The sequence below is a fragment of the Crotalus tigris genome, unplaced genomic scaffold, assembly GCF_016545835.1.
Source record: "Crotalus tigris isolate CLP2741 ecotype Arizona unplaced genomic scaffold, ASM1654583v1 scf7180000019504.1669754, whole genome shotgun sequence".
Classification (NCBI taxonomy): Eukaryota; Metazoa; Chordata; class Lepidosauria; order Squamata; family Viperidae; genus Crotalus; species Crotalus tigris.
The window spans coordinates 533,970-556,050 of NW_024097569.1; the positions used below are offsets into that span (position 1 = coordinate 533,970).

Here is a 22,081-nt window from a genome sequence, read left to right on the forward strand (position 1 = left end):
TTGTTTGGCGACCCCTGTGAAATGGTCATTCGACCCCAAATGGGGTCCCGACCCACAGGTTGAGAACCGCTGTTCTAAAGATATCTACACCATTCTTTCACAAGTGTTCTCTGGCCCCAAAGATACACCCTGATGACATCCTTCTAATTAAGGGTGGATTTTTTTTCTCTCTCTTGCTGGATACCGGAGGCATGTTCAGTATCGCTACTCCTATCAATTATGTCAACAGACCCGTTGGTGGGTTACAAAAGTTGCTTGCTTACTCCTTGGGCCGTCCTGATTGTAACTTTCTCTCCAGCGGCCCCTCCAGTTTAGCACTTAAGTGAACACTGAGGGAGAAAATGACTGTCTTGTGCAAGAGTTGGGATTGCATAAACCTGTTGTGGCTGGCCTCAGCTTCTCTCTCATGAGGCAATCCCACGTTCTGGTTCTAACCAGCCACTGGGAAGCAGACGTTGGCTCACTCCCTGGACGTGTTCTCTGCTTTGTTTTCTGGGAGACGTGACATCCTCTTCAACCTCCTGAAGGAAAGCACCCTCTCAAGCCCACGGTGGCATGGAGGCCTTGTCTGGAGGATGCTTATCAAAAGAGCCACTCCTCTTGAGCAAATATTACTTGATGTCTCGCCCTTATCCACACACTCCACATCTGAGAAATCCTCCTTAGTGTTCCTTGAAGGGAAAAGCCATATCACCTGGTGAGCAATATTAAGATTAGCCGAGAGGGGAACTTTGATGGGCAAACTGCCAAAGATAAGGCTTGGTAGGATGAGGTCATCAAAAGATTGGGCTGGATCATCTGCCTTACATTAGCTAAAGATAGCACGCATTTGTTCCACTATAGATAATCCTTAACTCACAATCATTTGTTTAGCAACTGGCATGGAGAAAGGTCACTTACAACCGGTCATTGCCTTTATGAAAGTTGCAGCATCCTCATGGGTCACGTGTTCAAAATGGAGGCACTTGGCATTTACAAAGGTTGCAGGGGTGACACGGTCGCCATTGGCGACCTTCCTAGGCAGCTTCCAATGAGGAAATCGATGGGGGAAGCTGGATTCACTTAACAAAATGGCAATTTTGTTGTTGTTAGTTGCGAAGTCGTGTCCCACCCATCGCGACCGCATGGACAACGTTCCTTCAGGCCTTCCTGTCCTCTGCCATCTTCTGGAGTCCATTTAAGCTCATGCCTACTGCTTCAGTGACTCCATCCAACCACCTCATTCTCTGTCGTCCCCTTCTTCTCTTGCCCTCCATCTTTCCCAGCATTAGGCTCTTCTCCAGTGAGTCCTTCCTTCTCATTAGGTGGCCAAAGTACTTGAGTTTCAATTTCAGGATCTGGCCTTCTAAAGAAGAGTCGGGGTTAATCTCCTCTAGGACTGACCGGATTGATCGCCTTGCAGTCCAGGGGACCCGCAGGAGTCTTCTCCACCACCATAGTTCAAAGGTCTCCATTCTTTGGCGCTCAGCCTTTCTTATGGTCCAGCTTTCACAGCCACACATTGCAACTGGGAAAACCAAATGGCAATAAAAGATTGCAAAGTCAGATGTGATTCACTTAATAACCATCCTGGGAAATTCTGGTCCCCATTGTGGGTCATAAGTTGAGGACCCTCTATTCTAAATGTCTACAGAGATTCTCAATCATCTTCCAGGTCACGGTTGTCGCAAAGGTGCTTTTCTAAAAGGCAACTGAACTTTCTTGATTTTTTTTTCCTTGAAAAAGTTTCGCTTCACATCCAGGAAGTGAACTGGATGAGAAGTGAAATGTTCTCAAGGGAAAAAAACCCAAAGAAGTCCAGTTGCCTTTTGGAAAAGCAGCCTGTATCTACTTTGTCTCAAATATTTTTGCATTGATTTTGTCTTTGCCTTTGTTTCCCCGTGCAGTAGAGAATGGGATGGGCTGAAGGAAATGAACATTGAACAAATGCATTTCAGGGAAAACCCATAAAAACAGCCCTGTTGCATAAGGGGTGTTTGTGTCATTCTTAAGTTTTGTATTATTAGGGGAAAGAGTGAAAATGTCTATGTTTCACTCTAGACCAGTGATGGCGAACCTATGGCACGCGTGCCAGAGGCAGCACTCAGAGCCCTCTCTGTGGGCATGTGCACCGTTGCCCCAGCAGAGTTTGCCAGAGTAGCAAGCACGTGGCGTTTGGAAACGACAGGGCAGGAAGTGAGTGAGCAAGCAGTATTGCCCCCCCCCAGGGATGCCCCGGAAATGGCGAGGGACTGACCCCCGCTGCCCTGGCCCCAGCCACATTCACCCAGTCTGCCGTGACCACTGCAACCACGCCCACCCAGTGGGCCCCGCCCCCGCCCCTCCATCAGCCAATGCTGATGCAGCCCTGGCACTTTGCGATAAATAAGTGGGTTTTGGGTTGCGGTTTGGGCACTCGGTCTCTAAAAGGTTGGCCATCACTGCTCTAGACTTATAAAAAGAAGACTGTCCCACGAAACCGCTGGTTTCAGCTCATTCCTACAATGGAGGGAGGGCTCATTCAAGGCAGTTGTCCTCTTAAATGTTTTTGGACATCTTCCTCCTCCTCTGGCTGGCAAAATTAGGAGAAATTATGCAAAGTGGAACAATTATGGAATTACACAGCACATGAAGAATAAGAAATGGTATGTCCTAGACCTAGAAATATGGTAGTAAAACACGTACAGTCCGGAACATCCATGGAAGGGAAGAGCATCACCTGCTCCTTGTGTTTTGCTCCACAGAGTCTTCTGAACTTCAGTCTGCTGAGCCCGTTTCCTTCTTCCAAGGTTTGAAGCTGGTTATGAAACATGGACCCTACATCAAGCTGATTGCGGCGTTCCTATTCACCTCCCTCGCTTTCATGGTGAGAAAATCTTGCCCATCACATCTTCTAGACTTCTTCATCACATGTTTTTTTTTTTAACTAGAGCAGTGGTTCTCAACCTTTTTAATGCCATGACCCCCAACCGGTCATAAGTTGAGGACTACTCAACCGGTCGTAAGTCGAGGACTACTCAACTGGTGCAGCAGCGTTTGCAGAATGGGACTTTTGGCGGACTCAGCAAGGCAGAGACAGCCTGGACAATTCCTATGGGCTTTTGAAAGCCAATAGAATTAGACTCTATTCAAGAGAGTCTATTCTATTGGCTTTCAAAAGCCAATAGAATAAAAGGGAGTAGCACAGCTAAGGAAAGGGGGAAAAAAATGGCGGACTGCGTTGTTTGGCGACCCCCGTGAAATGGTCGTTCGACCCCAAATGGGGTCCTGACCCACAGGTTGAGAACCACTGTCCTAAATGGATCCCAGATTTTTCTTCTCAATGTTTAACCTAGAAATGTCTAAGCCAGGGGTAGGCAAACTTCCTTGGCTCTTTTATGACTTCAATATAGCTGACTCGGGAATTCTGGGAGTTGAAGTCCACGAGTCATAAAAGAGCCAAGGTTGCCTACCCCTGGTCTAAGCTCTGGTTGATAAGCCCATTTTGATTATCTGGAGAAAGTTGAAGGGCCCTACATGTTCTGAATCTAGATGCTCTCTAAGAATGCCCACGGCCTCAACATTTTGGAGAATGTACTGCCCAAAGAACAGGGATGACGCTGAGGTCGCTGCTCAGCTAAATACTTCTGCTCTGTTATTTGCTTCCAGCTCAATAATGAACAATGAATTCCACTTCCCACCCTTCGGCAATCTTCTCTGCTTCCCTGTCCTTAAGTAGTCAAAACAAAGATCTGTATTCTTTCTCGTCTGGAATTTTACAGAGTAGTGTTTTTCTCAACCTTGGCATCGTTACGATGTGTGCGGACTTCAACTCAACAGAATTTTTGGATTAGGAAATTCTGGGACTTGAAGTCCACACATCTTAAAATTGCCAAGATTAAGAAACACTGTCCTAGAAGAACTTTAGTCTGGTAAGATTATTTTTTTTTGCCAGTTGCCATCTTTTCTCCTTGCCAAAATGCACCTTCCACTGACATCTCTTGTTTCTTCTCAGCTGTTGGAAGGAAATTTTGCCTTGTTCTGCACTTATACCTTGGGATTCCGCAACGAGTTCCAGAACATTCTGCTCGCCATCATGGTATGTATTCTGCAAGGCATGCAGTGACTTCCCTCCCTCCCTCCCTCCTTTCTTTCTTTCTTTCTTTCTTTCTTTCTTTCTTTCTTTCTTTCTTTCTTTCTTTCTTTTTTTCTTTCTTTCTTTCTTTCTTTCTTTCTTTCCTTTCTACTGTCTCTGGCATGAAGAGATGGAGGTAGGCTGGTGCTCCAGAATCTCCTTAGTTACAAGGCTCCAAAGACAGCTGGAGAGTCCAGTTTCTTAGTCCATCTACCCCATTTTGCAGCGTGAGAACAGGATGTGGCTTTATCTCAAAGCATAAATATAATTTAACGCCATAAGACTGTATTGACACAGGCTTAGCTGGCTCAGTTGCAAACCTCACGGCTGATGTGTATAACCTACTAAGCTTGCTTGGTTAGTTTGTGTGTGGTTTAGAGTAGAGCATTGGGTAAACTTAGTTCATCTGATTAGTTTATAGGTCAATATACTTTCTCAGCTGCAAAGTTGGATTCTTTATTTATTGCCAGTACTGATCCTCGTGTACTTTGGGTGGGCCACCATATCATGAAACCTAATACAAGAATGCAGCGAAGACCCCATAATGAGGCCCTGAAGGAAAACGTATGGCAAATTCAAAAGCAAATCCAAAGAGAGGTGTTTAAATGTATTTGCCAAAGCCAGCAAGGTTCACACCACCCATATTCCAAATAGTATGACGGGAACAAGGTGGGGGGGGGCTGTTTGAGTAATGTTTTCAGTAACTGGGAATGGCTTTGATTAATGTTTCTTTGAAGTAACATGTTCCAAACTCAATAGGTTTGAACTTTATATAAACTGATTCTCTTTTAAGGAGTCCCTCATCTTGTAACGGTGAGGTGCCTCCCTTTATTTATGCATAAATAAAGAGAGATTGATCTATTTTTCCATCTCGGATCCTATTTAGGAAAGGCAGATGAAGCTAATGAATCTTGCTGGCATTTGGGCTAGAAAAAAAATAGGGCCTCATCCTTGGCCTGTGAATCTCAGGTCCTCTACAGCAGGGGTCCCCAATCCTGGCAACTTTAAGACCTGTGGGCTGGGGAATTCTGGGAGTTGAAGTCCACAGGTCTTAAAGTTGTCAAGGCTGGAGACCCCTGCTCTAAAAGAGACATCTAGACCACAGATCAGATCTGGTCTTTGCTGGCAAGGCGTCACCCAATAGATCCCAGGGTTGAGCTGTTTCATACAGATAGTCCTTGACTTACAACCACTTGTTTAGTTTGAAGTTACAACTGCACTAAAAAAAAAAGTAAGTTTCATATTGTCTTTCACAATAAGTTTCAGACTGTCTTTCACACTTACGGCCGTTGCAGCATCCCCATGGTCATGTGATCAAAATTTTTGGCAACTGATGTTCTTCTTCTGCCTGGACCTCGTTTGCCTTCCATCTTTCCCTGGAGGGTTAAATGGAGTAGGCGGTATTTTTCTGGGTGTCGCATCACATGTCTGAAATATTCTAATTTTCGTTTTTTAATTGTTTGGATGATTTCCCTCGGCTTTCCCAGGTGGCTTATCCCCTCCTCATTTCTGATCTTGTCAACCCAGCTTATATGTAACAGCCGCCTGTAAATCCACATTTCAAAGGCTTCTAGTCTCTTCAGGTAGCCTTCTGTCAGAGACCGACTCTCTACTCCATAGAGCAGGGTAGGAAAAACATAGCATCTGACAAGCCTGATTTTTCAGTCTTAGGCTTATGTTGTGACTGCAGAAGACCTTTTTTCATTTTGAAGAATGCTGTTCGAGCTTTCTCTATCCTTGTCTTTACTTCAGTGGTCATGTCCCAGCGCCAAGAACGATTGTAAAAAATGGGACAGAACTCACTTAACAACAGTTTTGCTTAGCAATGGAGATGTTGGGCTCCATTGTGGTCGTAAATCAAGGACTACCTGAATCAAAGTTAAGGGAGTCGTTGATGGATCTACCCAGAAGTATTTCAGCAAGGAGGGCATGAAGGGGAAACCATCCTTAAAGAAGGCTAGCCCAGGCAATTAACCCTCTTTCTGGAAAGATAGAGTCGGTGATCACAAACAAGGCTTTCTTTGTGCGCTTTTAGAGCTGGTCTGAAAAGAGACAAGAAACAAAAACCAGGCTGGTCTTTTATCCAAAGCCTGCCATCCTCTCTCCCCCCACCCCTTAATCATGAGAAAAAAGCCGTCTTGATCAGGAAGAGGCACTGAATGGAATTCTTGGAGCCAAATGTCTGAGAAGGCCTGAACACAGGAGGAGACGGGAAAGCAGAAAAGATCAGAGTCTCTGCCAAACTAGGAATGAGTAGAAACCCCCTTGAATTTCCAAGCACAGAGGAAAATAGCCCATTTGGGGGGGATCTACCAAATGCACTGGATCCTAAACTAATCAAACTGTCTGGGGGGAGGGGGGCGAGATCCAACATCTAAAGCCATCAAAATGTACAACATGCTTTCAAAAAAAAAAAAAAAAAACCACAACTTTGCAAGTCACCTGAAGGGACGACTCTGAACTGTAGCTGAGAGCTGACCGTGCTGCAAACTCCCAGCCATCATTTGCTAATTTGCTTTCTTTTCCCACATTCTCAAAAAAAAGGTCTTGGAGAACAGAGGAATATGCTTGGTTCCCTCCCCCACGCACACACACACACACACACACACAGAGAGAGACATACACCCATTCCAAGCTTTCCCAAGTCAATTAAAAACCTAGTGCCAAATTTGAGAAGTTTGTTTTGCTTTGAGCTTGCCTTGTGTTTTTGATGCCTTTAGATATTGCATTTACCCAGCCTCTCTGATTAATTTATGGTCCAGTGCATTCTTCATAACCCCCAAAGTTAGCTTTAATTCAAGACCAGTGGTGGAATTCAAATATGTGAACAACTGGTTCTCTGGGTGGATGCCGCTTCCGGAAGTCCATTCTGGGCCTGGGCAACAAAAAATTAGGTGCTGGTTGTGCCAAAGTGGTGCGAACTGGCTGAATCCCACCACAGGAAGGAAGGAAGGAAGGAAGGAAGGAAGGAAGGAAGGAAGGAAGGAAGGAAGGAAGGAATTCAAATACATGAACAACCGGTTCTCGGTGTGGATGCCGCTTCCGGAAGTCCATTTTGGGCCCGGGCAACGAAAAATTAGCTATCGGTTCTGCCGAAGTGGTGCAAACCGGCTGAATCCCACCACTGTGCTGGGACACTGGGTGTTTAGAACATAGCCAAAGGGTCCCTCTTATGCACAAGCAGTGAGGTGTCTATAAAGGGAAGCAACATGAGATGTGTGGGCACTGATGTGATCCAACCACTATTAGTGTCTCTCATACAGTTCGTGACTAACAGCCACAATTGGGACCAGACTTTCCACTGCTGAAAAAGGTGATTTCTCAGCGAGTTGAGGCCAATCTTTTGCAATGGTTGTTAAGCAAACTACTGCAATTGTTAGTGAACCAGGAGGTTGTTAAGTGAATCCAGCTTCTCCTATTGTCTTAACTTCCCAAAAGCCAGTCGGGAAAGTTGCAAATGGTGATCCTCTGACATTGGGATAATAATAATAATAATAATAAAGTTGGAAGGGACCTTGGAGGTCATCTAGTCCAACCCTCTGCTCAGGCAGGAAACCCTATCCCATTTCAGACAAATTGCTGTCCAGTCTCTTCTTAAAAACCTCACAGCTTCTGGAGGCAGGTTGTTACACTGGTTAATTGTTCTAACTGTCAGGAAGTTTCTCCTTAGTTCTAGGTTGCTTCTCTCCTTGGTTAGTTTCCATCTGTTGCTTCTTGTCCTGCTTTCAGGCGCTTTGGAGAATAGCTTGACTCCCTCTTCTTTGGGGCAGCCCCTGACATATTGGAACACTGCTATCATGTCCCCCCTGGTCCTTCTCTTCATTAAACTAGACATACCCAATTCCAGCAGCCATTCCTTATATGTTTTAGCCTCCAGTCCCCTAATCATCTTTGTTGCTCTTCTCTGTACTCTTTCTAGAGTCTCAGCATCTTTTTTACATCGTGGTAGATACAGCCCAGTCCAAGAGAAGCACATTCCCAGGAAAAGTGGGAATGTGCTTCTTTGTGGCAGCCCCTGAGATGCTGCATCTGTCATAAATAACATGCCAGTTGGCAAGGGTCTGAATTTTGCTCGCATAATTATGGGGAGGCTCTGTCGGTCGTAAGTGAGAGGAGCAGTTGTAAGTCAGTGTTGTAACTTTGAATGGTCTCTAAAAGAATGGTCGTAAATTGAAGACTACCTGTGGTTCTTACTCCCTTGTGAATCTTCAGGATCAAAACCACGGGGTGCATTCAAGATGAACGTTTTTCCTCTGTTTTTTTATTTCAAATGTGGTCGGACTGTTACCACTCCAGGCAGGAAGAGAGGGTTCAATGTCCCACATTAAAAAAAAAAAAAAATCTCTCCATCTGTCTTAGACGAAAATGTCACACCAGGCAGAGAGAGGCTAATACGCAAGTTTTCTGTATGCAGACCTGCTGCCACTTCCCCACTGAGACTTTTTGCTGTCCAGAATTCTGAGATGCTATTAATATGTAGAGCAGCCTTTAGGGAAGAGCCAAGCTGAGTGGGAATAGCGGCTTCAAAGCAGCGGGGTTTTTTTTTTTAGCTCATTCCTATGGACATCAACGGCTAAACTGTTATCTTTTAGGCAGTCTGGTCATGAATGGAAGAGAAGCTGTTGAGGAACGTTTAGGCTCTTTCAGCCAAAGAGCCATTGCAATCCCCAACTCCCCGCCCCCACCCCCCCACCGCCACCCTTTCCTGGGAGATTAAGACTTTGTCTGGGCCAGAGCAGCAGGAGAATGAAAAGTCGGGGGTCTGCTATCAGAAGCGGCCTTGCATTATTCAAAGAGTAGATGGCCAATCTCTTCTCACGCTTTGCCTTTTGTTTTTCCCCCCCCCCCCCCGTGGATATGATTCCAAACAAAGCTCTGGTTTGCTAACAGCTGCTATTTATATTTTCTAAGAATGCCTATGCCAGTCCAAGGGCGTGACTGAATATACAGATGACGTGAGACTCAAAGAGGGGAGGGAATTGCTTTGAATTGAAACAGGCCCATATCTCCCTTTTTACATCAGGGAGGAAAAAAAACTTTTCACAAACGGCAGGTGGAGCAAAGACTTTGGCAGGCACAAAAGAAGGGACCACGCTGCTTTCCTATTTCAGCCTACAGCCCTTGTGACTTTTTCATAAAGCACATTCTTAGTGTGTTCTCATAACATAATAATAATAATAAGGAGAAGGAGAAGGAGAAGAAGAAGAAGAAGAAGAAGAAGAAGAAGAAGAAGAAGAAGAAGAAGAAGAAGAAGAAGAAGAAGAAGAAGAAGAAGAAGAAGAAGAAGAAGAAGAAGAAGAAGAAGAAGAAGTAGAAGAGGAAGAATAATAATAATAATAATAATAATAATAATAATAATAATAATAATGAAGCGCCTTGGGTGCAATCCCAAAATAATTGGAGCACCACTTGAACACCATTGGCATTGACAAATTTGCCATTAGTCAATTGCTAAAGGCAGCCTTACTAGAAACTGCTTCCATCCTGCGACGATATCTGTAATACCATCAAACATCCACATCTGCCTATCCCAAGTAAGGACTTGATAGGTAGACAAAAATGCCAAATCCAGTCTGAACATCTGGCTGACTGTGCGATGATCCATAATAATAATAATAATAATAAAGTTGGAAGGTGCCTTGGAGGTCATCTAGTCCAACCCCCTGCTCAGGCAGGAAACCCTATCCCATTTCAGACAAATGGCTGTCCAGTCTCTTCTTAAAAACCTCCAGTGTTGGAACATTCACCTCTTCTGGAGGCAGGTTGTTCCACTGGTTAATTGTTCTAACTGTCAGGAAGTTTTTCCTTAGTTCCAGGTTGCTTCTCTCCTTGATTAGTTTCCATCCGTTGCTTCAGGCTCTTTGGAGAATAGCTTGACTCCTTCTTCTTTGGGGCAGCCCCTGAGATATTGGAAGGCTGCTATCATGTCCCCCCTCGTCCTTCTCTTCATGCTTCTCCTAGTGCCTGAATTAGCCTATTTCCTGAGTTGCCACAATACACTGAACATAAACTAAAACTAAAACATAAACAAAAATAACTGACCAAGGCAAAACTAATGGTCAGTCTCTGACTCCCTCATATCATGGAACTTAAATTTCTCCTTTGGGGAATCAAAACCCGCTTCCAGTCTACAGGTAACCCTTGACTTATCACCATTCATTTAGTGATTGTTCAAAGTTTTTGTTGTTGTTAATTGCGAAGTCATGTCTGACCCATCGCGACCCCATGGACAATGTTCCTCCAGGCCTTCCTGTTCTCTACCATCTTCTGGAGTCCATTTAAGTTCACGCCTACTGCTTCAGTGACTCCATCCAGCCACCTCCTTCTCTGTCGTCCCCTTCTTCTATTGCCTTCCATCTTTCCCAGCATGAGGCTCTTCTCCAGTGAGTCCTTCCTTCTCATTAGGTGGCCAAAGTACTTGAATTTCAACTTCAGGATCTGGCCTTCTAAAGAGCAGTGTTCAAAGTTACCACGGCATTGAAAAAAAGGAACTTAGATGGTTTTTCACATGGATGACCGTGGCAGCATCCCCATGGTCATGCGATCAAAATTCAGATGCTCGGCAACTGACTTATATTTATGATGGTCGTAGTGTCCCAGGTCATATGATCACTTTTGGTGATCTTCTGACAAGCAAAATCAATGGGGGAGCCGGGTTCATGTAGCTGTTTAAGCATTAACTAACTTAGCTGCAGTGATTCACTTAGCAACTGTGGCAAGCAAGGTCATAACATGGGGCAAACTCACTTAACAACTGTCTCAGTTGTGGTCATAAGTTGAGGATTGTCTGCAGTCAGCAGTTTCAGCCTCTTTGTTTCTCTTCTCTATGACTAAGTAGGAAGAGAGGGAAGATTATTTTATTGTTACATGGAAATTTCTATCCGGGCTAGCTCAAAGAGTTAAGATGGAGCCACCCAAGAATAAGGGAAAGTGAATATTAGCCTACTCAAATGAAGAAAACTTGGTTCTGTATTTGTGTATGTAGTTAATTGTTTTAGTGCATTATAAGATGCAAATAATATGTTAAAGAATGCAGATAGCTCAGTAGAAAAACAATTGTGAAATATAAACTAGAAATTGTTAACAGCGTGCTAATTTGGATAACTTAAACCTTTAAAGTTAAGGGGGCAGAATTTATATCAACGTTAACTATAATTCTGAAATGTTAATAAACTTAAGGTTGCTTGAATTGTACAATTAAAAACAAGTGGCATTAATAGCCTGCTGCAAAAGGCATACAATTATTTTATAACATAATAAGGATTTGTATCTTGGGCTTGGTACATAATACTGAGGCCTCCACTGTAATATGATTTATTGTTGTTTGTGAGTATTAAAAAGAAAAAAAATAATAAAACCAAGAGAAAAGGAAAGGGGAAAAAATGCTTGAAAAAATAGGCCACTTCCTCTTTATTTTATTATCTGTTTGTTTTTGGTGCCTTTGAATCAGTTTTTGACCCTGGTGACTTCCTGCAGTTTTCTTGACACGATTTTCAAAAGTGGTTTGCCATTGTCTCCTTCCTAGGGCTAAGTGACAGGGACTGGCTCAAGATCACCCAGTTGGCTTTGTGCCTAACATTGGACTAGAACTCAGTCTCCCAGTTCTTAACCACTACACCAAACTGGATCTCTCCCTTCTTTGCTCCAAATGGTTTACAAACACGGATCTGGAAAGAGTTTCCACTTTCTGCACATTTTAATTGACAAATTTTTGTGTGCAAAAAATGATGGAAACAGTGGGCATTGCTCCAAGGTAGTTAGAGCAGCAGATTTTTCACACATGGCAATTTAGGCTGCCACAAAATCCATGCAAAGTCGTCTTCTGGTTGACTTAAGTGCAGGTAGTCCTCGACTTGCGATGGCCCTCGTATAGTGACGAGGTGCTGACGTTATGACGGTGCTGGAAAAAAATAACTTACCAGCGGTGCTCGCACTTACGACCATTGCAGCAGCCCCATGATTATGGGATCACAATTCGAGTGCTTGGCAACTGGCTTGTATTTATGACGGTTGCCGTGTCCCGAGGTCACGCGATCACCGTGGGCAGACGGTTTCTGAAAAGCAAAGTCAATGAGTGGAACCAGATTTGCTTAATGACGATGTGATTCACTTAACAAATGCAGTGATTCACATAACTACCATGGCCAAAATGTCGTAAAATGGCCTGTGATTCACCTAACCATGCCTTGCTTACACACAGAAATGGTGGTTTTTATAAATCAAATATTACCTATAACTAACTTTCTTTCCTTCCTGTTTTGTTGTTCTCTTGCAGCTCTCAGCCACCCTGACCATCCCCTTCTGGCAGTGGTTCCTTACGCGTTTTGGGAAGAAAACTGCAGTTTACATTGGCATCTCGGTGAGTGAATACTGCTAGTCCTCATCTTACGACTGTTCACTTAGTGGCCATTCCAAGTTACAACAGATCCCCCGACTTAGTTTTGATGTTATGATAACTGCCCCCCTCTCATGGTCATGTTACATGGTGACCCATTTAGAAAGGACCCACTTAACGAATGGCGCAACTTATGCCTGTGAATCTGAGCTCAAGTATGGTTGTAGGTCAAGCACTACCTGTTGTGAGGGAGCAAGGTAAACCTATTACCTGCTTAGGTAACTTCTGAAAGAGGTCTCTATGAAAATCATTCAAATAGTGATTCAACGACAGGCACCTGTGAGAGGTAAGCCTCATGCAGGGCTTCCTCTGGGGCCTGTTAATGGTGCAACAGAAACTGGAAGGTCCTTTTGGAAACATCAGTTTTTGGACAGGGCTAAGACCTGTTAGCAGGACCATCCTGGTCCCAGGTGTATCCTATTTATATTTCCAGAGGACAAACCCTGAGGACTTGACTGTGACAATCTCAGATAGGATGGTGCCCATACCTTTCTCATGGGTGGATGCAATAGCCTTGTGTGCAAAACAGGCTAAGAGATTGTGTGGTTGGTTACATTTTGCTAGGAACATCCTGGGAGCATCTGTGTACCCAGCCGTGCTATAGACAGTTGTCATTTGGAGCAGGGCTCTCCAGATTTGGCAATGTGAAGACCTATGAACATCAACTCCCAGAATTCCCTAGCCAGCATGGCTGCCTGGGTAATTCTGGGAGTTGAAACCCACAAGTTTTAAAGTGTCCAAGTTTGGAGACCCCTGATTTAGAGTGAGGTATGAAACCAGCCAATGGTGGCTTATTCAATAAACCTTGACGAGTCAAAATATGATTTAGCGTGAGGCGTGAACCAGTTCAAAGACCTCTATCTCAGCCCAATGTAAAGTAACTGATAAATTTCAGTCTAAATATCTAGGGACTGATAGACATTTTGAGACGTTTCTTCTCAGCCCGTCATAAGGAAACGCCTCTTAATTATAGCTAGGGCAACCATGGTGAAGAAGGGAAAGAAGCACTACCAACAACAACAACAAAGAGAGAAGACTACAAGTTCCTCTTAATGATCAAGCCATTCTTAGCTCTCAAGCTAGCCCAACTTTCTTGCAAGCCCTTTGTAGCCAAAAAGTTTCTATCCTGATGTGTTAAGGCAGTGGTTCTCAACCTGTGGGTCGGGACTCCATTTGGGGTCGAACGACCATTTCACGGGGGTCGCCAAACAACGCAGTCCGCCATTTTCCCCCCTTTTCCTTAGCTGTGCTACTCCCTTTTATTCTATTGGCTTTTGAAAGCCAATAGAATAGACTCTCTTGAATAGAGTCTAATTCTATTGGCTTTCAAAAGCCAATAGGAATTGTCCAGGCTGTCTCTGCCCTGCTGAGCCTACCAAAAGTCCCACTCTGCAAACGGTGCTGCACCAGTTGAGTAGTCCTCGACTTACAACCGGTTGGGGGTCGCGGCATTAAAAAGGTTGAGAACCACTGTGTTAAGGTGCAAAACTGCATTAAGTTCATCCCAGTTTTAATCAAAGCGATCTTCCTGACCACGTCTTCTCATTCTTCAGTCAGCCACGCCTTTCCTCATCTTGGTTGTGATTTTGGAAAGTAACCTCATTATGACCTACGTGGTGGCCGTTGCGGCTGGAATGAGTGTGGCTGCTGCTTTTCTCCTGCCTTGGTGAGTTAATTTCCGAGTATCTTTGTCTGTTTTCAGAACTCCATATACCAGTGATGGCAAACCTTTTAGAGACCAAGTGCCCAAAATCCACCCCGCTCGCTCCCGCCCCCACCCTGCCCACAGGGCCACCCACCATCTCCATGGCCCGCCGTAGATCGCCAGGCGGCCCTGCACCGCCATAGCGGCTATGGCCTCCACCTGCGCCCTGTAGCATCACCTGCACACAACAGGGCACAAGGGCGGAGTCTTGTCCCTGCTGCCCAGCTGCCATGTGCTTGGCTTCGCTGCTTCATGCAGGCCGCACCCAGGGGCGACTCTCCTCCAGGGGGTATGCTGATGAGGTGTGGGCCAGGGGGGGGAGGCGGAGGCTGGGGGAGAGGTGGGGCTGGGGCGACAGCGCACATGGCCACAGAGAGGGCTCCAAGTGCCGCCTCTGGCACACGTGCCATAGGTTCGCCACCACTGCCATATACAGTACGGGTAGTCCTCAAATTACAACCATTCATTTAGTGACTGTTCGAAGTTACAACGGTCCTGAAAAAAGGGACTTGTGGCTGCTTTTCACACGACCGTTGTAGCCTCCCCGTGGTCACGTGATCAAAATCCAGATGCTTGGCAACTGGTGTGTATTTATGATGGTTGCAATGTCCCGGGGTCACGTGATCCCCTTTTGTGACTGTCTGACAAGCAAAATCAATGGGGATGCCAGATTCGCTTGACAGCTGTGTTACTAACTTAACTCCTGCAGTGATTCACTTAACAACCATGTCGTAAAATGGGGCAAAACTCACTTAAGAACTGCCTCACTTAGCAAACAGAAATTTTGGGCTCAATTGTGGTCCTTGGAAGTCAAGGACTACTTGCATAGTTCTATTCCTGTCCCAGTTCTCTGAACAGCATCCAAAGGAAATCGGGGACCACTCTTAAAAGAGTAGCCCCAAATCTATTGGGGTTTTAGAAGGCCATTAAGACATGTCTCTTTCAAAGGGCCCGTGGGATTGATGAGGACTTGGGTTCCCCCTTAATATGTAGTTTCTGCCGAATGATGGGTTTTGATTGATTTACCAGTTGGTTGTCACATCATATTTCAACTCTATTACTATATATTGAAGTATAAGCTGGTCATGTATGTTTGAACTGTCAGAAGAACAATTTGGGGTTCCAATTCGAGCTGGGATTGTGCAAGAATAAATAAAAATGAGATCCAGACAACTGTGAGAAATGAAGAAAGGTTTATGCCTAAAAGCAAATAGCTTGCCTTTAGGGGCAGCTGCATGTTAACAAGAATAAACATCATAGACCTACCTACACATGCAAACACACACACACACACACACACACACGACCCTCAAATGTCACCCTAGAATCAGCATGTAGACGCTTCCATACCAGGACAAGCAACAGACTTTTATAGGGGTGCTTGTCCTGGTATGGAAGCGTCTACATGCTGATTCTAGGGTGACATTTGAGGGCCGTGTGTGTGTGTGTGTGTGTGTGTGTTTGCATGTGTAGGTAGGTCTATGATGTTTATTCTTGTTAACATGCAGTTCCACTGGGAGACCTAATTTAATTAACTCTTATTTGTATTTACAGACCTTATCTTATAATAGGTGGATTAGGTCTGGGGAGTTTTGAGGAAGTTTGAGTAACATTTGCTGTTTTTACTTGATTAATTTAGTTTCAGCTTGACTGTCAATTATGTAGTGGAGATGCTCAGTCCGTTTTATCTTCTGTTGGTATTTTTAAGGGAAGACGGAAAGTGTATAAAGAATAAAATATACTTTGATAGAAAACTTCTGACAGAAAGGAAAGGAATAGGAATAGAATTTTAAAGCAATTAAAAACAGTTCAGCTCATCCTTCACTATGTGGTTTCCTTTTCTCTCACATTGAAAAGATTAATTCGGTGGCAGCTTTTAGGAAAGATCTGGTTCGTATCTTGTTCTTTTGTGAACTTCCTTAAGGCTGGAATGATTACTTGGCTTCTGTCTTGTCTCCTTCGATTAGGTCCATGTTGCCAGATGTTGTGGATGACTTCAACCTCCAGCATCCGGATTCCAGAGGCCACGAAGCTATTTTTTTCTCTTTCTACGTCTTCTTCACCAAGTTTGCTTCTGGAGTGTCTCTTGGGATCTCCACACTCAGTTTAGAGTAAGGTTTCACCATCACCCTGTTGGCTAATAGAATTCAGAATCCCCGCTCTTTCTTGATCCAGGAATTACAATCATTTGGAAATCTTTTGAAAAAGAAATCTCTCTATTTATATCTCCAGTTATCAGTTATTTTCAGAGGACACAAAAGTTGCTAGTAAATTAGGAGGGCCCCAAGAAATTTCGACAGGTTCTGAGAAGAACCTAGGCAGTCCACAACTTACAACAGTTTGCTTAGTGACCTTTCAAAGATACTGAAAAAAGTGACTTATGACCATTTTTCACACTTATGACCATTGCAGCATCCCCATGGTCACGTGATTTACATCTGGATGCTTGAGAACTGACTCACATTTACGATGGTCGCAGTGTCCCGGGGTCCTGTGATCCCCTTTTGCAACATTCTGACACGCAAAGTCAACGGGGAAACCAAATTCACTTAACAACCGTGCTACTAATTTAACAACTGCCATGATTCGCTTAACAAATGTCATAAAATGGGCAAAACTCACTTAACAGATTTCTCACTTAGCAACATGAATTTTGGGCTCAATTGTGGTTGTAAGTTAAGGACTACTTATAGTGGGGAGGCCCAGGAAGACAAAATGGGGAAACAGATTTATTTACCGTTGGGGGGGGGGAACTTAAAGAAGGATATGACCGCAAAGTTGCTGTGTGGAATTCTGGGAATTGAAGTTTATACATCCTAAACTGATGTGCTGTCTTATGTCTAAGTATAGTCACCCATGTTGTACGGGTGTAATATTATTATTATCCCTCTCATCTCGTCTACTACCTCTTACTATCATTATTATGATTATTATTACACTGTTGCTTTGCATGTACACTGAGAGCTTCTGTATTGGAGACTAATTCCTTGTATATCTAATCACACTTAGCCAATAAAGAATTCTATTCTGCTCTGCTCTACTCTACTCTACTCTACTCTACTCTACTCTACTCCACTCTATCCTGCATGAGCATGCAGGAATGGTTTATAAGTGTGAAAAAGAATATGTCGCTTTTTTCAGTGCTGTTGTAACTTCAAGTGGTTGTAAGTCAACCACTGTAGTGCCATGATTTCGATGTATAATTCCTGTTCTAGCAAGTCTCTGCCTCCTTTTGGCCGAAACGTAACGACTATCCATTTGCCTGACGGAGAAATTATTAACTCATGAAAAAGCTCCGCATACAGACTCTTTATGCAGCTCTGCGCCAACTTGTGTCACTGATCTTCCTCTTCCATCGTTTATTCTAATTTGGTTACCACCATGAAGTGGTTCGTAATGTTGCCTTCAGTCCCTTTATTCAACGCCACCCCCTCTTCCCCCCCCCCTTAATCTGTTGCAGCTTTGCAGGATACAAGACTCGGGGCTGTTCCCAACCAGAGGAGGTGAAGCTGACTTTGAAAATGCTTGTCTCTGCGGCGCCAGTGGCCTTGATCGTCTTTGGCCTGCTGCTTTTTAAGCTGTACCCCATTGATGAGGATAGGCGGGGAAAAAACAGGAAAGCTCTGCAGGATTTAAGGTGAGAGGCCCACCACAGGCAACCGTAGAGGAAGGGACGGAGGTACCTCCTCGGGATGGGCGCCTGGCAAAGAGGGAAGGTGGGCTGGGATTTGCCTTTCGTGAGCTGGCAGCTTGGCTGACCACAGGGGAGCAAAGGACGTCGCTCGTGTCACTGTGTTATCATGCAAACTTGAAGAAACATTATGTGATCGTTAGGAGCCCCGGCGGTGCACTGGTTAGAATGCAGTATTGCAGGCAAACTCTATCCACAGCCTGCAGTTCGATCCTGACAGGGGTTCCAGGTGGAACTCAGCTTTCCATCCTTCTGAGGTTGGTAAACTGAGGACCCAGATTGTTGGGGAGGCAATATGCTTGCATTATAAACTGCCCAGAGAGGGCTGCAAAGCATTAAGGGGCAGTGTATAAGTCTAAGTGTTATTGCTACTGCTATGAAGTTATGCCACAAGTGATGGCCATGGCTGGCATAGCAATCGGAAATGCCCTTCATTCAGGATGCATTGCCACAGGGTCCGGCCTCTCTCTTGGCATTTTTGTACCATGATGGCAGAAATAGAATTCTTTGAAGCTGTAATGCTGGATCAGTTCAGATGGCCCTCAAAGTCATGAATCGTGGTAAACTGAACAGACAACTGGCAAAGTTCATCCAGGTTCTTGGAGAAGCAGCTAAGGAAGTTTGGCCCAATTTCTCTTTTCTCCATGTGATCTCCTGAGGTTTCTTTTAATAAAAAAAAATATTCTAAAAACTTGAGTGACCACAACAGTTGGCAGTGCCCTTCCTTGCAAAGCTTGCTGTTGCTTCCTTAGTGCAGGGGTCTGCAACCTTGGCAACTGTAAGTCTTGTGGACTTCAACTCCCAGAATGCTGGCTGAGGAATTCTAGGAATTGAAGTCCACAAGTCTTATAGTTGCCAAGGTTGGAGACCCCTGCCTTAGTGTAATGTGTGAAGCTGCAGCGAAGCATAGTATGAACACTGTGTGCTGGCTGGGTTGGAGGCAGGAACCCTTTTCTGCATACTCCATTCCCAGTGGCTGAAAGTCACGAGACGTCCATCCTGCACAATGATGGACATGTTGTGATCATGTGACAACTTTATTTGCTTTTTAGGGGAAGGAAGAGAGACAGGGTTACCTCTACCCACACAGCTGCAGAATTCCAAGGGAATACAGAATAACAGGAGTTGGAAGAGTCCCTGGAGGTCTTCTAGTCCAGCCCCCTGCTCAAGCAGGAGATCCTATACCATTCTGGACAAATGGCTGCCCAGTCTCTTCTTAAAAACCTCCAGTGACGGAGGACCCACAACTTCTGGAGAAAAGCCATTCCACTGATTGATTGAGATAGATAAGATGATAGATGACAGATGGTAGGAGAGAGACAGAGAGAGAGAGAGAGAGAGAGAGAGAGAAATGGATAATGGAGAGAGAGGGAGGGAGAGAGAGAGAGAGAGAGAGAGATCAAGAATTCCCTTGGAATTCTGCAGCTGTGGGATATAAGTAACACCAATTCCTTCTTTAACCCTAAATAAGTAAACAAAATGGTCACATTTTATATATGAAAGAACTCCCTCTTATGGATAGAATATTTGAAATCCTGAACCGCAGGACCTCTGTTTGAGAGCATCCTTGTAACTTAATTGCTAAAACTTAAAATAGAGCTGATGCTTCTGGCTCCAAGACAAGTGGCTCTCTCATTTCTCTGACGGAGCGTTTTTGCACTAGAAGGGTGAGCATACAGTAGGACACTAAATATCAAAGGCTGAGTGTTCATGTACCTTAGTTTTGCAGATAGAAGCATTGCGTAGCTTTCTGATTTCAGACCCAAACCCAGAGAGGTCACAGTGAAATCCAATCGAGTCCAGTCCTTTATTTACTTGCACCTAGTAGACAGAATCTTGCCAAACTAAAGCTATGATTTTTTTTAAAAAAAACTTCTAAATACATCCTGAGGGATTTTCATGTGTGGCTAATGTGATCCTCTTCCGCCCTGCCTTCTGGTAAAGCTCCATGTTGCCCAAGCTCACCCCACTTCTCCTGCAGGTGCACATTCCATCACACTGGAGGCTTTTAGTTTTCTTTATAGTAGACTTCTAACATGTTTCAAATTTGTCCAGTTGTCATTGGATTGGGAGCACCTGCCTATTCTCTCTCCTCCAAACTGACCTGGATCATGTGTCGCATCATAGACCAAGCCATAGTTCATTTAATCATCTTTTGTAGAATAAATATTGGCTGGGTCAAAATCCAGGGGACCACACCCATAGTCTAAGGCAGTGGTGGAGAACCTATGGCATGCGTGCCAGAGGCAACACTCGGAGCCCTCTCTGTGGGCACATGTGCCATTGCCCCAGCCTCCCTCCCCCCACGACCCCCTCACCAGCAGCCCCCCTGGAGGAGTTGCCCCTGAGCGTGGCCCACGTGGAGCAACGCAGCCAAGGACATGGCAGCCAAGACTCTGCCCTCATGCCCCATCATGCACAGTTGATGCTGCGGGGCGTGGGCAGAGGTGTGGCCGCCATCGCACTGCTGGGCTGCCTGGGCGATCTGTGGCGGGCCCTGGAGGCGGTGAGTGGCCCTGCAGGCAGGCGGGGTGGGGGACAGTGTGGGGGCGGAGCAGAGGCAGGGCAGGGGGTAGAGTGGAGGCGGGGCCAGTTTTGGGGCACTCAGTCTCTAAAAGGTTCACCATCACTGGTCTAAGACAACACATGAACCCAGTCCCTGAATCTCTGCTAAAGAGATAATTTCTACTACCAAAATGTTGTGCTTATTATTTTTCTATATTTTGACTCTTCCAGGGATGAAGAGAGCAACAGTAGCACTGAGACAGATTCTACAGAATTAGCCAGCATTGTTTGACCTTACCTTGTCTTGGTTTACCCCCTGGGATCCTCAAAACATGGTGCCACCATGACATCTACTGTGAAAGAGGGATGCTGACTTGCTTCCATGGAAGAGCACTTGTGAAGACTTAAAGACTGCTCTGGGAATCAAATATTGATCGACATTGTGCTTTAAATGGGACCCATGGATCACCAATTGTCAAATATACTTTCGGTACTCCAAAAAGATACCTCTAACGAGAAAAAGCATCATCTCAGTGTGTCTTTTACCAGAATCAGTTTGAAAAACTCTGTTGTGTTATGATGTCTTTTAAACATATGCTATTTATCATTAAGTCATCCACTGAATGGTGCAAATCTCTAAAGTACTGTTAAGTGTATTTGGTATGTTTTTTACTGTTCAATATTGCATTATATATTATATTATCATGGACCCAGATGGTGCTTTTTTGGTGTATATTACACCGGTGGCTTGACCTTGTCAAAACATGACCCAGTACTGTTTTTTTCTGTAAATAAGATTAATGAACCATCCTGTGATGTTCCTGTTTATATATATGTATAAATAAATAAATATATATGTATATGTATATATAAAGAGCCTAATTAAAATAACTTAATGCTGTACATATAAAAATGTCATGTTTTCCTATTTGTATATTGTGTACAGAAAGAAAACTGGATTTGTCAATAATTTACATTAAAATGGAAAAATGTTACCAGCGTGACTGTTTTTCTTTAATATTTCTTTTTTTTTATTATTAAAAGTTTTATAAATTTTACAAAAAAAGAAAAAAAACAATACAAAAACAAAAAACATATTCAAAGAAAAAACTAAACATTACACAACAAACCCTCCCTTCCCCAACCTTAATATTAATATTTCTTAAAATGTAAGTGAAGTATAACAAACAAGATAACGCATCAATAATAAAAAAAACTACATGTGTTACCCTGATTAAGATAAACTAAACCAAAAGGGAGAAGCAAAAGAGCTCAGGAAAAATAGTAAAAAAATAAGATACATGTGATATGGCAATAAACTTAATTGGATCCTCAAACTGATCATTGAATCTACAACGGGTCCTCAACCATGGCTGGCTGAGGAATTCTGGGAATTGAAGTCCATAGGTCTTAAAGTTGCCACGGTTGGGAACCTCTGATCTGCAACACAGAGAACTATTTTGCTACATCCTTATTTGAGGAGTATTACATTTGTCATTAAGCATTGTCGTTCCTTCATTGAAAAAAAAAAGGCACAAAATAATATAAATGTAAGACTTTCAATTCAATTCAGTTTACTGTGGTCTGACCAATACCTTTCGTGAAACAGCCTAACTAACATCTATAAGTGAGATCCAGGATACAACCTATATTAAAATTATAATGTAAACACTAAAGTTATATTAAGTATGA

General features: G+C 44.0%; 1 protein-coding gene across 1 annotated transcript in view; it reads left to right on the top strand.

Annotated features, from left to right (window-relative positions):
- Positions 1 to 21,390, top strand: part of MFSD2A (major facilitator superfamily domain containing 2A) — a 52,817-nt gene extending 31,427 nt beyond the window's left edge. Inside the window, exons 8-14 of the mRNA XM_039363015.1 lie at positions 2,724 to 2,845; positions 3,974 to 4,057; positions 12,369 to 12,452; positions 14,042 to 14,154; positions 16,161 to 16,304; positions 17,654 to 17,830; positions 20,621 to 21,390. Of these exons, the coding sequence (XP_039218949.1) occupies positions 2,724 to 2,845; positions 3,974 to 4,057; positions 12,369 to 12,452; positions 14,042 to 14,154; positions 16,161 to 16,304; positions 17,654 to 17,830; positions 20,621 to 20,681 (785 nt within the window). The 3' untranslated portion in view covers positions 20,682 to 21,390. The remainder of the gene's footprint in view (positions 1 to 2,723; positions 2,846 to 3,973; positions 4,058 to 12,368; positions 12,453 to 14,041; positions 14,155 to 16,160; positions 16,305 to 17,653; positions 17,831 to 20,620) is intronic.
- The last annotated feature ends 691 nt before the right edge of the window (positions 21,391 to 22,081 follow it).